This window comes from Hakea prostrata, chromosome 3 (genome assembly GCF_041222555.1).
Source record: "Hakea prostrata isolate BN-2017 chromosome 3, UWA_Hpros_2, whole genome shotgun sequence".
NCBI lineage: Eukaryota > Viridiplantae > Streptophyta > Magnoliopsida > Proteales > Proteaceae > Hakea > Hakea prostrata.
In genome coordinates this window covers 62,118,817-62,134,712 of record NC_142602.1, presented here as the reverse complement: position 1 = coordinate 62,134,712, position 15,896 = coordinate 62,118,817, and the positions used below count along the sequence as shown (strand labels likewise).

General features: G+C 35.0%; 1 protein-coding gene across 1 annotated transcript; it reads right to left on the bottom strand.

The window, feature by feature from the left end:
* Positions 1–9,004: 9,004 nt before the first annotated feature.
* Positions 9,005–10,459, bottom strand: LOC149022691 (UPF0481 protein At3g47200-like). The gene has a single exon (XM_089147681.1). The coding sequence runs from the start codon at positions 10,457–10,459 to the stop codon at positions 9,005–9,007; it is 1,455 nt and encodes a 484-aa protein (XP_089003807.1).
* Between the last annotated feature and the right edge of the window lie 5,437 nt (positions 10,460–15,896).

Below are 15,896 nucleotides of genomic sequence, written 5' to 3'. Positions count from 1 at the left end.
AAGAAATCAGTGGATTCATCCTAAAAAACTATTTGATCCACGTGATTTTTGTGAATGTGCAAATGTATAGTTTTTTTGAAATCTCTGGATTTCACCCCTTACCCATAAATCTATAGATTCACGTTTTTAGTGTAAAAAGGTGAATCTCTAGATTTCATGAATCTAGAGATTTTTACAACCAAACAGGTATAATTCTCAGATTCATGTAACCAAACAGGCCCTATCTTATTTGATGATGCGAAAGCTAATGTTCACATAATAATCGGTAGTACAACATTGATAGAAGCTCCGGAAGAGCTAATCTATTATTATCTGGGAGATAAAAATTGACTATAAAGAATTCATTATTTTGTAGTAAGTCTCAAAGAAACTTGTTAAGTTTCGAAACTATTTGTCAAAATGATTATCAAATTGAGACTATATATAATGGTAAAAGTGAGTAACTATGTACTACTACAAAAGTGTTAGACATTTACTCTCAGTTTGTACTACACAAATATTCGCATGGTTGAAACACATGCTTAGGTAAATCAAAAGAACATTGATTCTGATAGTTTTATTATTTGGCATGATCGGTTGGACCATCCCGGATCAAGTATGATGCAAAAAATTATTGAAAATTCAATTGTCATCTATTGAAGAACCAGAAAATTCTTCAATTGAGTGAATTTTCTTATTCTGCTTGTTCTCAAGGAAAATCTATTATTAGATATTCACCAACTAAAGTAGAGATCGAACATTCTACGTTTTTGAAACGTATAGAGGTGAAATATATGGGCCTATTCACCCATCATGTGGACCATTGAGATAATATATGATTTTAGTAGATGCATCTATAAAATGGTCACATGTATGTTCATTATGAACTCGCATTTGGTATTTGCAAAATTGTTTGCTCAAATAATTAGATTAAGAGCATAATTTATAGATTATAAGCTAAAAACAGTTTCTCTTGATAATGCTGGTGATTCAAGCTTTATGATTATTGTATAACAACTGAGATCACAGTTGAATAGCATATTGTTCATGTTTATATCTAAAATGGTTTGGTAAAATCATTTATTAAATATCTCCAAGTAATAGCTAAATCATTGTTTATGAGAACCAATTATTATTTGTAAGCATCAAGCCAAAAAAGGTTATCATAAATTCTCCTTATTACAATTGGCTTATGGTCAGAAGCCAACTATTTCTTATCTTAAAATTTTTGGATGTGTGGCTTATGTTCTAATTGCTCCACCATAGCGCACAAAGATGAGTCCCCAAATACAATTGAGAATATATGTTGGATAGGAATCTCCTTATATAACTCAATATCTTGTCAATGATAGGAGATTTATTTAAAGCAATACTTGTTGAGTATTACTTGATGAATTAGTTTTTCCAACATGAGGGGGAGAGAATAAACAGTTGGAAAAAGAGATTGATTGTAATGCTTATCATTATCCCATTAGATCATCGCACTGAGCAATGTGAACTTTAAGTTCAAAAGATAATGCATTTACAAAATATTATGAATCAACTGCCAGATTTGCTGACCAGCTAAGAATTACTAAATCTCATATTCTAACTACAAGTGCTCCAATCAGGATTGATGTCCCAGTAGGACAATCTATTAGTGCAAATGAAATTAAACCACGGTTAAAACGTGGAAGATCAATCAGTTCCAAGAATAAAATCCTAGAAAAGAAAAGGAGCAAATGATCAAGATGGTCATAATATGGAGACAATTGGTTATGAAGATCCTGAAGGCATAATTTTCTATAAAACCCCAGAAGAGGTTTAGGTACCTGAAATAATGAAGAGATCTCGATTAGTTATGTCATTGCAGGAAAAATATGGAACCAAAAATATAAAGTTGTCGACAACAATTTTTGCATATAATGTTTTTGTTGAAATAATGCACGAGACGAGGATCTTGAATATAAATTTGTTGATGAATATAATGAAGAAATGATTGGCCAAAATGTACAAACGCAATTCAAGTAGAGAATTCGCTTGAAAAAGTGGACCTATAGTCCAACATCTGAAGATATAAAGCCAGTGGGGTACAAATGAGTTTTTGTGCGAAAAATGAAATGAGAAAAAGAATGAAATTATAATATATAAAGCATGAATTTTTGCAGAGGTTTGCCATTGATTACATGGAAACATGTTATTTTGTGGTGGATGCAATCACTTTCAGATATCTTATTAATCTGGCAGTATATGAAAATTTTGACGTGCGTCTATTGGATATTATTACAGCCTATTTATAAAGCTCACTCGAGTGTGAAATATATATAAAAATCTCTGAAGGATTCAAAATGCCTGAAGCACATAAAAATTCCTAGGAAGTTTGTTCAATAAAGTTTCAGAGATAATCATGGCATATATGGTATAACTTCTTTAGTGGATATTTACTAAATGAAGAGTATAAAAATTATCCAATTTATTATTGTGCTTTTATTAAAGGATATGTATCTGATTTTAATAAGTGTATATGAAGATGACTTAAATATTATTGGAATTGCTGAAGAATTTCCAAAAGCAGTAGATTATTTGAAGAAAGTTGAAATGAAAATTTTGAAAAGACAATGTTTTGTCTTAACTTGTAAATTGAGCATTTGACAAATGAAATATTCGTTCATCAATCAACTTATACAGAGAATATTTTGAAACGGTTTTATCTAGATAAAATACATCCACTGAGTACCCCAATGATTGTGAGATCGCTCAATATAAAGAAATATTCATTTCGACCCCAAGAAAACAGTGAAGAATTTCTTGGTCTTGAAGTACCATATCTTAGTGTAATTGGGGCATTAATGTATCTTACTGTTAATACACAATCAGATGTAGCATTTTACATAAGTGTATTAGCAAGATTTATTTCTTCTCCAATATGAAGACACTGAAATGTTATAAAACATATATTTCAGTACATTTGAGAATTATGGACATTATGTTATTTTATGAATGTGGACATCAACTTACTTGTTATGCAGATACATGAGATTTATCTGATCTATATAAAACTAGATCTCAAACATGCTATTTATTCACAAGTGATGTTAGCTATTTTATGGCATTAAAAAACTATAGCTGTCATTCTTCAAACCATGCAGAGATAATAGTGATTCATGAAGTAAGTTGACAATACATTTTGTTAAGATCAATGATACAACACATTCATGAAACATGCAGTCTTCTACGAAAAGTAGGAATTTCAACAATATTATATGAAGATTATGTTGCATGCAAAGCTCAATTGAAGGGATGATACACCAAAGAAGATAGAACGAAGCATATTTCACCGAAATTCTTCTTCATTCATGATCTTCAATGAAATGGTGAAATCTATGTTCATTGAATTCGTTCAAGTGATAACTTGACAAGTTTATTTATTGGGGTGTTGCTTACTTCAAATTTTGAGAAGCTGGTATATGATGTTGGAGTGTGCGTCTTCAAAGATACTCAATGTTTTCATCAGGGGGAGTAAAATACATGCTGCACTCTTTTTCCCTTCATCATGGTTTTGTCCCACTGGGTTTTCCTGGTAAGGTTTTTAATGAGGCAGCTACTAATACATATTATTTATATATGTATACTCTTTTCCTTCACTAAGATTTTTTCCCACAGGGTTTTTTCTTAGTAAAGTTTTAACGAGGTACATTATCTATTGATGGACATCCAAGGGGAGTGTTATAAATAATATTTATTTATTGATATCCATTACCTCCAAAGAGATTGTACTTCCAATTGAAGATCTCAACTACCTCAGGATGCAATATTGGTGAAGATCACAACATCTCATACACAATGTTGGCAGTCAATATTTCCATTCTATGACCTTCTATCTTGGGTGGTAATCTATCATTCCATATCAAGATTATCTTATTGTATGTGAGAATCATATATTGTATTTCTTTGTAGACTCTGATATTACCATATCAGAGAAGATGCTAGTTCCATTATAATATGTAATGACTAACTCAATAAAAGTGTCGAATTGATCTTGTCTTTCTTCTTTGTATTCTATATTTTCTCTTTATTTTATAACATAGGTAAATTAAAGCAACAATACAAAAAAATATATACACATGACTTCAACCCTAAAAAGTTAGATGCAAATCAAAATTTTCTTTGGTAGGAATGCAAACCAATGATAGTTAGTTACTTTACTAATTATAGACATTTTATTCACAATATAAAATCAAATAATAAAAATTGTAGAAAAAAAAAAGAAATAGAGAATATAAAATCAAATAAAAATAATAACAAAAAAAATGATAAATAAATTGAGAAAGAGAAAGAGTACATAATCGTTGAGAAGATTGTTTTAACCCACGCCTATAGAAAGGGAAGAGAATAAATAGGAAGAAAAGAGGAGAGAGGAGATAGGAGAGAATAAATAGGGATTGAGGAGTTAATTTTTAATTAGGAATGACATTTTGAATACATAAGATTTTTCTTTTCAAAATTTTCCTTTTAACCCACATTTATAGAAAGAGAAGGGAATAAATAGGAAGAAAAGATGAAAGAGAAGAGAGAGGAGAATAAATAGGGATGGAAGAGTTACTTTTTGGGATAGTTACTATTGCCTCTTTATACTTTGGTTTTATTATTAATCAAACCCCTTTCTTTGTGAAATTACAATTGCCCCCCTTACTTCTAACGGTGTTAAGTGGTTGTTAACATCAAATATGAAATGTCTATTTTGCCCTTCATTAAAATTAAGAAGTCAAAAGTATGGCATTATCCTCATTTATAGAAACTATATTGAATGTCAATTATATCCTTGAAATCTTACATTTTAGAATTAGTTTTGGATTTGGTGGGACCACATATTTATGGTTGTTGAAACTTACACATTCCACTTAAATTTTTCATAATCACCTTGATAGAAGTTTTACAAACAAATTAGTATATAAGATGTTAATTGATAGAAATTTGGTAACATACATAATGCTAAGCATATTTAGGTGATTTTCAATTTCCAACTTTGAATTATATTTGATATTTCTTAATATTTTAATTTTAATTTTAAGTTTTATTTAATTACATCTTTCATTTATTTGGTGATTTCTTTTTAGGGAAGAAAAATCACATCTTTCCTTTATTCGGTGGTTTCTTTTTAAAAAAGAAAAGTTAATTTAAAGTTATTTTTCCCTAATTAATTAAAGATAGTATTATAACTTGACAAAATAGTAAATAAGTAAAAAGATAATGTAAGGTTATTTTTGGAATTTTGAAAAAATTTATAGATGCCACATCATCAGTAAACTTACGGAGCTTAACGGTAAGGGAGCATTAGTATTGTAGACAAAGTTAAAGGTTGGATTATCAATTTTAAAAAATACAGGGGATAAAGTAGTAATAAAATCAAAGTACAAGGGAGCAACAGTAATTATCCCTACTTTTTAATTGGAATGACATTTATACCTATTATTTAACCTTTAAAAATTGTTTACAATATTGAGGGAATCAGCAGCACCAACTACTGGCGAGCTTCATGCTTCAACAAGGAACACAACCTCATGCTTCAGCAGCGAACCGTATGCACTTCTAAGAAGCCATACAAAAATCGTTCCCCTTATACTTGCTCTTTGCGATTGTTAATTCTTAGAACCTAAATTTTGTGAATCGTTTTTAGGATTGTGGTTGTGGATTGGGGAGAAAACAATGGTTCAGCCCAACTTCTGTTGCCATTGAGTGGGCGAGTCATTTGTTATAGTCGGAGATAAAGGCTGGATTTACGATCTTTCTTTCTTTCTTCTTTACTTTTTATTTTTTTTTCCTGGTTAATAAGATATAAACATAGTCGAGCCATGATATATAATTCCTAGAGGAAATTAATTGCTCCAACACCCCCATAATAATGGCTTAAATGTTTTGAGACCTCTTTTTATGGCACAAGCACCTTAGGTAGAGTTGTATTTGCATTGGGCACATTAACATTCCTGCTATTACTTTCCGTTAATTCACTGTTTGAGATATTTTAATTTCAAAACTACCCTTAGTCATATGTGAGATGACCATAACACCCCTACCTACGATGCCTCTTCTTCGTCTTTGTTTCATTCTTCAAGAACGCAGTACCATTGAGGAAGGTGGAGAAAAAGAAAAACCAGAAGGACCAAAAAGGAAGGATCAACTGATCAATCCCAGCAAAAGGAAGAGAAACCAAAAGGACCAACAAGGAAAGAAACCCTGATTTTTCATCCTAAGTTTCTTCCCTCGTTTGTTGTTGTTGTTTTTATTATTTTTTTTCTTCTCTCAAAATGTTGGTCCAAGCTTCCTCATTATATGGGCTTATTGTACATCTTATAGTTCTTTGTTCCTTCATCAAACTAATTTTCCTCTTTTTCTCTTCGTCTAACCGTTAACCTCTTGGGTTTACTAATATCTTCCAATTGATTGTTGATCGGATGACGATGATTCCAAAAGTAGATAATGAAAACATATAACTCATACAAGAACACTAGAACCACATTGATTGACCTGATTGTTTGCAGAAAAGAAGGAAAATGAACAAGTCATATTGGATTGGTTACAGGTTTTTTGCGCATGCATGAAGTATAGCAAGAGATCCCAAGGCAATTTCTTTTTTCTCAATCTATTTCGTTTTTCTTCTTCTTTCTGGGCAATTTGACAGTAACTACAAAATCCCTGTTAACTTGGAATCGACCTTTGGAAGCACGGTTGCTTCTCCTGTAGCCTTCAACATCAGAAGCAACAGTCAAGCAGAGCCTCAACAACTTCCTCCACACGTAACGAGGGAGGTATAAGGGTAATCAAGACACGGAGGCTATTACTAGAAGGGGGAGGGGGACGCAAGAAATATAAAGAGGTCTACAAGGTTTTGAGATAGTTAGAAATCCCAAGGCCAGGAGGGCTAGGGTGCAAGGAAGAAGAATGGATCATAATGGTCTGGGGAGGATGGGTCAGATTGACAGGGGGAAGGTTGGGCCTGGTTGAGGTGGGATCGTTGGTGAATTTGAGTGGAAATGGACATGGGCTAGAGAAAGGAGGGCTGAGGGTATTCGATAAGGGGGGATGTGCTGCCGAGTAGAAGGGAAGAGTAGGGGGGATGTGCTGCCGAGTAGAAGGGTTGGGTAAAAGAGGGGGAAGGGAGGAGGAGAGAGGGGAAGAAGAGGAAAAAACTGGGTCCACATGAGAGGTAGAACCCACAGGGGTATGATTAAGATGTGAAAGAGAGAGAGAGAGGGGAGGGGGGGAGGGCGCACTCAGAAAGGGAAGAGAGAGAGGACGAAGAGAGGAGTGGGCAGGGGAGTTACACGAGATAGGAAAGGGGAAGAAGGCTGCAAGGGCTCAAAGTAAGTTTTTTTTTTTATTTTATTTTTTTTTTTTATTTCTACCTACCTAAATATATTGTCATATGTAGAAGGATTTGGCTTGTCTCTGCTACAAGGCTCAGCACCCATGGAGTGCCAATAAGGAGGCATCCCACGGTTGGGCTATACTGCACATCTCAATATCGACAAAATCAAGATCTGTCAATGTATGTGTGGTACAGCTACAACCATCAACTGTGGTAGAGTTTGGATCTTCTACCCATTAGCTAGGGTAGAAATTTGTACTTCTCTCACTTTTCAGTGATGATAAAATGAATTAGAGGTAAGGTCTTGGTGGACTCTGTAGGAATTATGTGGCCCAACACATATTATTAGTTTACTTGCACATTCACATTGGACATTTGTAAGGTTATTTTGATTATATGTGGCATTTATTGTTTATGATGATTTATGTGGTTATTTGTTCCATTGGATTGTTTAGACTGATTTTATGGATGATCATCTGGTTTAACCACATTGTAGTCCTTGACTTGACCGCACCCATCATAATGTATTATTGTCTAATATACATTATTGGACTATGATGGGTTTTGAGGGGTGCAAGTTAAAATTGCTCAGACTATGGGAGATATGATGACTAGTCTCTCTATGGATGATACACTTTGAATCTGTGGAGTCCATCCATGAAAAGATTATGTGTACGTTGAGTGTTGATCTTAGTGACTAGTGCTCCATTGCCAGTGACTTGACAATTGCGAAAGTGTACGCGTACCTACAGACTGCCTTTTGAAAGGATTTATTGATAAAATGGTTTTGCAAATTTGTTTTTATTTATTAGTAAAAACTTATTTATTTTCTTCTCTATTTGTTGCAAAACCAATTTGTTTTGTTTTATTAATGGCAGTTCTGTAATTTTGTTCTCTATTTCTTTTGGGGGCTTTCTAGTAATTGTCAAGGTAAGCCTTAAGGGCATTATGGATATGAGCATTAGTGGGCAAGCATCTTACTTAGGGTGGACTTTATGGCTGGTCATCTCCACCCTAGAGATATATATAAATCTCAAGGTCACACATGCAAAGGGATAAGAATTATCTTCAGAAGCTCAAAATACCAAGTAATGGTATACCTGTCCAGCTGGGGTGAGCACCATGATTGCTTGTGAGATCCTTGGCATCGAACGTGTTTCTTATTGTGGTGTTTATCTTCAAGTCTCACCCTTCACTTTTGCTACAGTGGTGTTAGATCTTCTTTTTATTCTTATATCATCTCTACAAGGTTGGAATTTATCTTCGAAAATGTATGTTAATTCTATCATGAGTTTGTCAAATAATAATCTACTATTTTGTAGATTAATTCTTCTTGATTCTTTTTTTTAGCTAGTTTTTCTAATAGACTCTATGCGCCCCCTCCTAATGTGTAGTGGAGAGTGCCTAGGAGCACAAATCTCTACACTGACGGGTAAAGGATCTAGACTCGCCATGGAATACAATCTCTAAAGACAAGGTCAAATGGAAATAACTCATTATTAAAGATGACTTTGTTGTGGTGTACAAGTTCTTTCTTTTGGATAAAAGACAAATACAGCATAACAAGTCATGGCACAGATCCAATTCTCCTTTTTCAAAGACCCTGATAGCTAGAAGCAATTATAGTCAGTGTGCTGTATTTTAATGCTAGCAGGAGAAGTGTTGCAGCAAAGGAATTGTTCATTTCATCTGTGTGATGGAGCAGACAGTCTGTATTATCGTCAAGATGAGGAGGAACACTGCCGCAGCAAATGAAATATATGCCCATGGTGTATTGAAATAGTTCTGCATCAAAATTGCCTTGGATTGATTCCAAGGTTTCTTGTAGTACTCCTCCAAGTCGGTGATAAGAGAAGAGAAATAAGAATTCCCAATGACCACTTGTTTGGCAATGTTGTTAAATAAATGCACCAGAGCTTCGGAGCTTCCAATGCGGTTTTCAATTATTCCGGCATGCACTAGTAACTCGATGTCCTTGACAGTGTCAATGAGGTCATCCATGAATGCTGCATAGGCTGTGAAGTAACGCTCATGACTGTCTAAACATTGTTCATAGGCAATAAGGTTTCTGAGGACCACTTCAGTTCTATCAAAGATGGTGATAAATGGGATTTTCAGTTCTCCCTTGTCCAAATCAAACTCCACGCCAAATAAAGACGACTCTTGAGAATCCGACTTCTCCTTCTTCGAAAACTTGACACCAGCAGTCCTCAATTTTGAGGCGCAAAACTTAAGTCGTTTAACCTTTTCATCGTGTTTCATCTTCTTCAGAGATGATGGGATGAGTGCATATCGTAAAAGATCAACAAAATGCTTTGCTCCACCCTCTGGCAACTGCAATAACTTTATATGTTCAACAGTAGCAAGGGTTGGGCCATGAAGTCCATACGCAAACAAAGTTACGAGACAGCAACAGGTAAAATGACTGAAGGTGTACTCTTGCGACGGTGGAAAGATTAGGCCATGTAAGATCTGGAGAAGATTGAAGGGAAGCTGATTCTCCAGCTTAATCAAGTCTTGTGAAATTTGACAAAACCATAAATGATTTGATACCAAATGGTCCTTCTCCGGGAATGCATATATCTGTAAGAGCTCGAGTATAAAACAGCCATCCACCACCATCATCTCTGCAAACTCTTCTTTTCCAAGACCAATGGCTTCTGAATAAGCTCCGCGGGAAATTGTATCCAAGTTACTCACAGCTTTGACCAAAACATCTAATCTTTCCGTATGGCCTCTATTTAGAAGGCGCTTTGAATACCGCAACTTATGCATTTCCATGGTCTGTAAGTATTCCTTGTTGCAGTGCAGAGGCCCAATTGAGACCAACTGAGGTGTGTAGGCTTCAGGATTTAAGTTGTGAAGCTGCCGGGGAATTCGAAATATATCAAAATCGCATTGCAAGGAACTGATCTCTTTTAGTTTTTCATCAATGGAGTTGGCCACTTTCTTGATTCCCTCATCACTAAGTTGGCATTCATCATGTCCTCTTTCTTCTTCTCTCCATGTGGCAGAGTCACTTAAGGAAACATTGGCCATTGAACGAAGCCAATTGATCGTCTCTAGTTTTTCTTCCATGTACTCATCAACTTGTATCTTGATATTATGACTGCAGCTTTGAGATCCTTTTCTCATTGTAAATGTAGTCGAATCACTAGAAAAACTACCAACATTGATCAGTCAGTAAGGCTCCCAATACCCTTCTTAATTTCACTTCAGAAGAATAAAAATGCGAAGATCACAACTACTAGAGTCTTATCATAACTTGAAGATATAACACCTATTGATATTAGAACGGCTTAAACAAGAAGAATTGGAAAGGAAAACAAAAGGCAACGGATAATATCCATACAGAGCAGCCATATACCTTAAACAAAATCCATAGAAAATAACAACAGAAGCACTAATACACAAGCTTTAATTTAGTTTCCAAATTCTAAAGTGAAGTTGCAGTAAGGAGGACACCGTGAAATCTTTCTATCATGAAATACTTACCTGTGCAAGCTTCAACTGGAATGTACAAGAAAACAAAAGGATAGAAAGGAATACTTTCCACTCCTGTGCAAGCTTCAACTGGAATGGACAACAAAACAAAACGATACAAAGGAAAACTTTCCCAATAAAGTGGAAACAACAATGTGGAAAACACTGAAATACAGTTCGACCGTACCTGTCTCTTAATTAGCATTTATTGATTTCTTAGATCTATTCTCTTAAATTGGTAAATTGTATTGGTTCCGGAAGATTGAGTAGAGGTTGAATTCATTGCATAATAGTTGCTGCAGTGAAGAACTTTATGGTTTTTGGAGAAAAAGTGGGAAAGAAAAGGTACGTCGCCAGCTGTGGAACAGAGGAAATATAATGCTGGTGGAGACTTTTAATTAGATATGATAAGAAAGCACCAGATAACGGGGTTTGTGTTTCTTCTCTGTTTTCTGTTCTTCTCTTCGTAGTCTTTTTCTTGTAGTCAAGTGATTCAAGTGATGGTGGTGGTGGTGGTCTTGTGGTGGAGCCACAGTGGAGATTTTGGATCTTTGTCTGCTAAGGTAGATGGTTGTACTATTTTTTATATTTTTCTCTTATACATATAGGAGAGAAATTTACTTTTGAACATTAATAATAATTTTTGCTTTTATTGATCTTATTTTCAAAAATTCATCAAATCGAAAAAAAAATAAAAAATAAAAAATTCAAAGTTACTTTAAAGTCTATTTTACTTTTTTTCTTCCCATAAAATTCAGAAATGACATCTCTCAAAAAGACAATTTAAGTGTCACAATGCAACAGCAAAGGTAAGCTGTGCTCTTCGGTGGAGTCTTTTGCTTGATTTCAATCTAGTCCCTTTACATTATCTGTATTCTCAATGTAAAAAGTGGAACTACAACATATGTGGGTGGGAAATCAAGTTCGAAATTATTGATTACTATGTTTTTGGATTTGATCTATTAAAAAAAAAAAAGACATTTCTTAGATTAAAAATGGAAAACTCATTTAGATTAAAAATGAAAAACTCATAACAAATAAGGATGTGCAAAATGAAGTCAACCCTACTTGTTTTCTCTTATCTATAGATGTAAGAAATTTCACCTTTTTAGATTTGAAATCTCTAGATATTTGAAATCTCGAAATCTAAAAGGAGCGACTCTTCAACTCAAAAGACAAGAATTTATAGGCTTCAACTCAAAAGACAAGAATTTATAGGAAATTTTGGTGAAATGACCTCCAAGTCTCATAACGCTTCAATCTTAAACATTGTTTGACAAGAAAATCTAAAATACTATTAGATATCACACTAATCAAACTAAAAGAATCAAAATTTAAAAAACAAACTAATAATCCAATGGATGCATAGGATAGTATAGATTGAGAAGCACCAATTTTAATATGGTCTAAAACCAATGGTTTTTTTAGTGCAAATCAAAACCAACCCAAAAACGGAAACCTATGAGATCAAAACCGGATCATTTCTCCATGGTATAGCACAATTTGATCCCACACAGTCTCTTCAGATATTTCATTTCACTTTGACATCCTTAGGTCCTCGGATCAATGTGATCCTTACAACAAAGGACTATAGGTACCACTATAACTTAAGTGAGGGGGAATTATTTTATTTTTAAGGCCATGATCATGAGAGGTACTTCCAAATAAAATTTTGAATAGTTATTTTAATCTATAAAATTATTTTTTATTATTCATTTTGAGCCTAGATTCTCTACTTATATGGGTATAAATGATAAATTAGAATAGAACTCTACCTTTCATGGTATATATAGATGGCACAACTTTCTCATTGGTCCTATATCTCATGAAATGTGGAGACCCATTCCCGCTACATGCATGTAGATAGATTGTCTCAATTCATTTTTGGGTAATTTTCATCTGGATTCCCTGAGGGTTGGTCTATGTCATTTTTAGTCCAAACAAACTGAGACTTTGCATCTGCCTCCCAAAAAAAGTCAATTTAAGGACAAATTATCATTTTATTACCAATTTGCCCTTACTCTTTCTTTTAATATAATTTTTTACATATACCCCCCCCCCACCTATCATAAAACTCATGACTCTCCTTTTAATCCAAAAATTATAGAAAAATTCTAAAGTTCAAATAAATTTTAAAATATGGCTAAAATGCTCTTATATGTTAAAATGGCTCAAGTACCCCTTAACTTAAACCATATTTGCAAAGTAAAACCTTAGCCGAGATGGATGAAGAGATTCCCCCTTCATCCATCTTCTTCATTTCTCATTTGCTCAACTCAACCAAGGAGCAAGCACCCATCTTCTTCATTTCTCATTTGCTCAACTCAACCAAGGAGCAAGCACCCATCTTCATTTAAGGTTAATGTTTGCAAATAATGTATAAGCTAAGGGGTAATTGAGTCATTTTAACATATAAGGGTATTTTGATCATATTTTATATTTTATTTGAATTTTAGGACATTTCTATAATTTTTGGACTCAAAGGGGAGTCACAAGTTTCATGGCAGGTGGGGGTGTGTATGTATAAAAATTAAATAAAAAAAAATAAAGGCAAATTGATCATAAAAGTGACAATTTGTCCTTAAATTGGCATTTTCTATAGTATAGGGACGCAAATGCAAAGTCTCAATTTTTTTGGATTAAAAATAATATAAATCAAACCTCAGGGATCCATATGAAAATTACCCAAAAAAAAAAAAGAATAACGACAAATTGGTCATAGAAACGATAATTTGTCCTTACATTGATTTTTTCTATAGCATTGGGGGAGGCGACGCAAAGTCTCAATTTTTTTTGGACTAAAAATGAAATAGACCAAACCTCAGGAGGTCGACAATATAATTTTTTTCTTGAAAAATGATTGAATCTGGCTCTGATCTAACCTATTGACTCAACTTCCTAGGTCTACCCATGCTACCACATGTCGGCGATTTATCGCCGACATGAGGCGAAATTTCGAGGTGTCGCTGGAGGGTGACACGATACCCCCCAGCGACACCGACTTAACATTAAGTCGGCGATATGTCGCCGACATCGACTTTTTCGACGACACCTGACCACCCCACCGCCGGAACCCAATTGAGAACCACCTCCACGCTCCACCCCCACCTCCGGCACCCAAACCAGAGCCATCAACAGAACAATCAGGAAGATAATCAGCCTGTGCCCTGTGGATCAGTCGATCTCTAAACGAAACACTTCTGACCATTCGATTTCTGATCATTCTCCAACCAGTTTGAAGGCGCAGCATCTGATTGCTGAGGAATTTGCTAAAGAAAATCACAAGAAAGAGAAGAACAGTCCAACCGTAAAGGATAGCACATTAGCACCATGAGACGAGGGATCGATAACCAGAATTATTACGTGTTAGGTCACCAAACTGTGAAACCACACAATCACCCTTCCATCTGCTAGGAACGCGACCCCGATCGTTGAAGCTCTTCCATGATTCCATCTGCAGATTCCGGTGTCGATGACTCCAATCACAAGATCTGAGCCAAAATCACACTCCTTTAGCAACTCAGAGTTATCTTCAGTTCTCAAGCCAAGGAACTGAGGGGATCAAGTGGTTTGGGGATGGCGAACATGTTTGACGGCGAGTAACGCTGGGAAGGAGCGAGAGTTGCAGAGAAACGAGAAACGGAGAAAGCTGAGAGAAATCCAACCGACTTTAGGTTGGGGGAATTAGTTTTGTGATATTTAGGTTTGCAAATATCGACCGACTTCTGGCGACATGTCGCCCGAGTCGCCGTGTCGCCAAGGTCCGACACGGCGACACGGCGACACGGGCTGACATGTCGAACCTTGGGTCTACCAGGAATCAAACTAATATTCGGTTGCTTTGGTCTGATTCAATGATGGGTTCCACAAGGTTGATTGTTTCTATTCGAACTAAAAATCTGATTCAGACTTTAACCGCAGCCGTCTTTTATCTCACACCTTTGATCATTGTTTATGTGTAATACCACCCTAATCTCCATGTTATGGAGAAGGTTAACACTTGTTAAGGTTCGACAATATTTATCTAGTGAACCATTGAGAGGTTGATCTGTTGGTTATGTAAACCGTAAAATCACCTCAAAAACACAACTAATTGTAGCAATTACTCGAACTCAAAATAAAAAGAAAAATCCATAAAAATCTATAATTCTCAAAAACTCAAAATATCAATCTCCAAACGATCTACAACAATAGTATTTCTAAATAATACTATCCTAAGAAAATAAATAAATATGTTCTCCTTCATCCTCCATGTATCCACCATCTCTTTGGTTGAGCTCATAGAAGTAAAGGGCTACGTGTTGTGAATTGTTACATCAGCCCCTATTTAATTTTGATAATAATAAACACAAGACTCTAATGTTTTGTTTAAGATGTGTTAGTTGGATCAAGCCAAAGTAATTGGACCAAAGAAAGGATGATCAAAACCCAAATGAGTGAAGTCAAGACATAGATGAAGGTCAAAACCCAAGATTAAACAGTGAAGTTGGAGTGTGTGGACTTGACTTTTGAAGATGAAGAAAAAAGATCAACCGAGCTCAAGTGGACCAAGTGTCACTTAAAATACCGTGCACTCATATAAATTTGCAAAACATTCATGGATCATGCTCATTCTACCATTATTTAGATAGATCTAGGACATGTTAAATAGAGTAAAGTTGGACGTACGAGTTGGTTAGAAAGATTAAAGCAAAAATAGCATGTTGTTTCAACTCAAGCACAGTTCTTTTTCTTTTGATGAAGAAAATATTTTATTATAAAGAAAAACCACGATTACAACCTAAGGAAAAAACATCATACAACATTAACCATCTAAGATGATCAGGGGGGATGTGTACATATAAGAAAGATTCATGTGTTAACGCCCCTTCCTTGGCCAAAACATCAGCTACAAAATTAGCTTCCCTAAGCACATGTGTAAATGAGATACATTCAAAATTTGCCACCATCCTTCGAGTATCAGATATGATAGGAAAGATCTTCCATGGTACCTCTGAGGGCTGCTTTTGAAGGATGGAGATGAGTGCTTGGTTGTCACTTTCTAGGGCGACAGAATTCAAGTTGAAGTCTTTGGCCCACAGCATGGCTC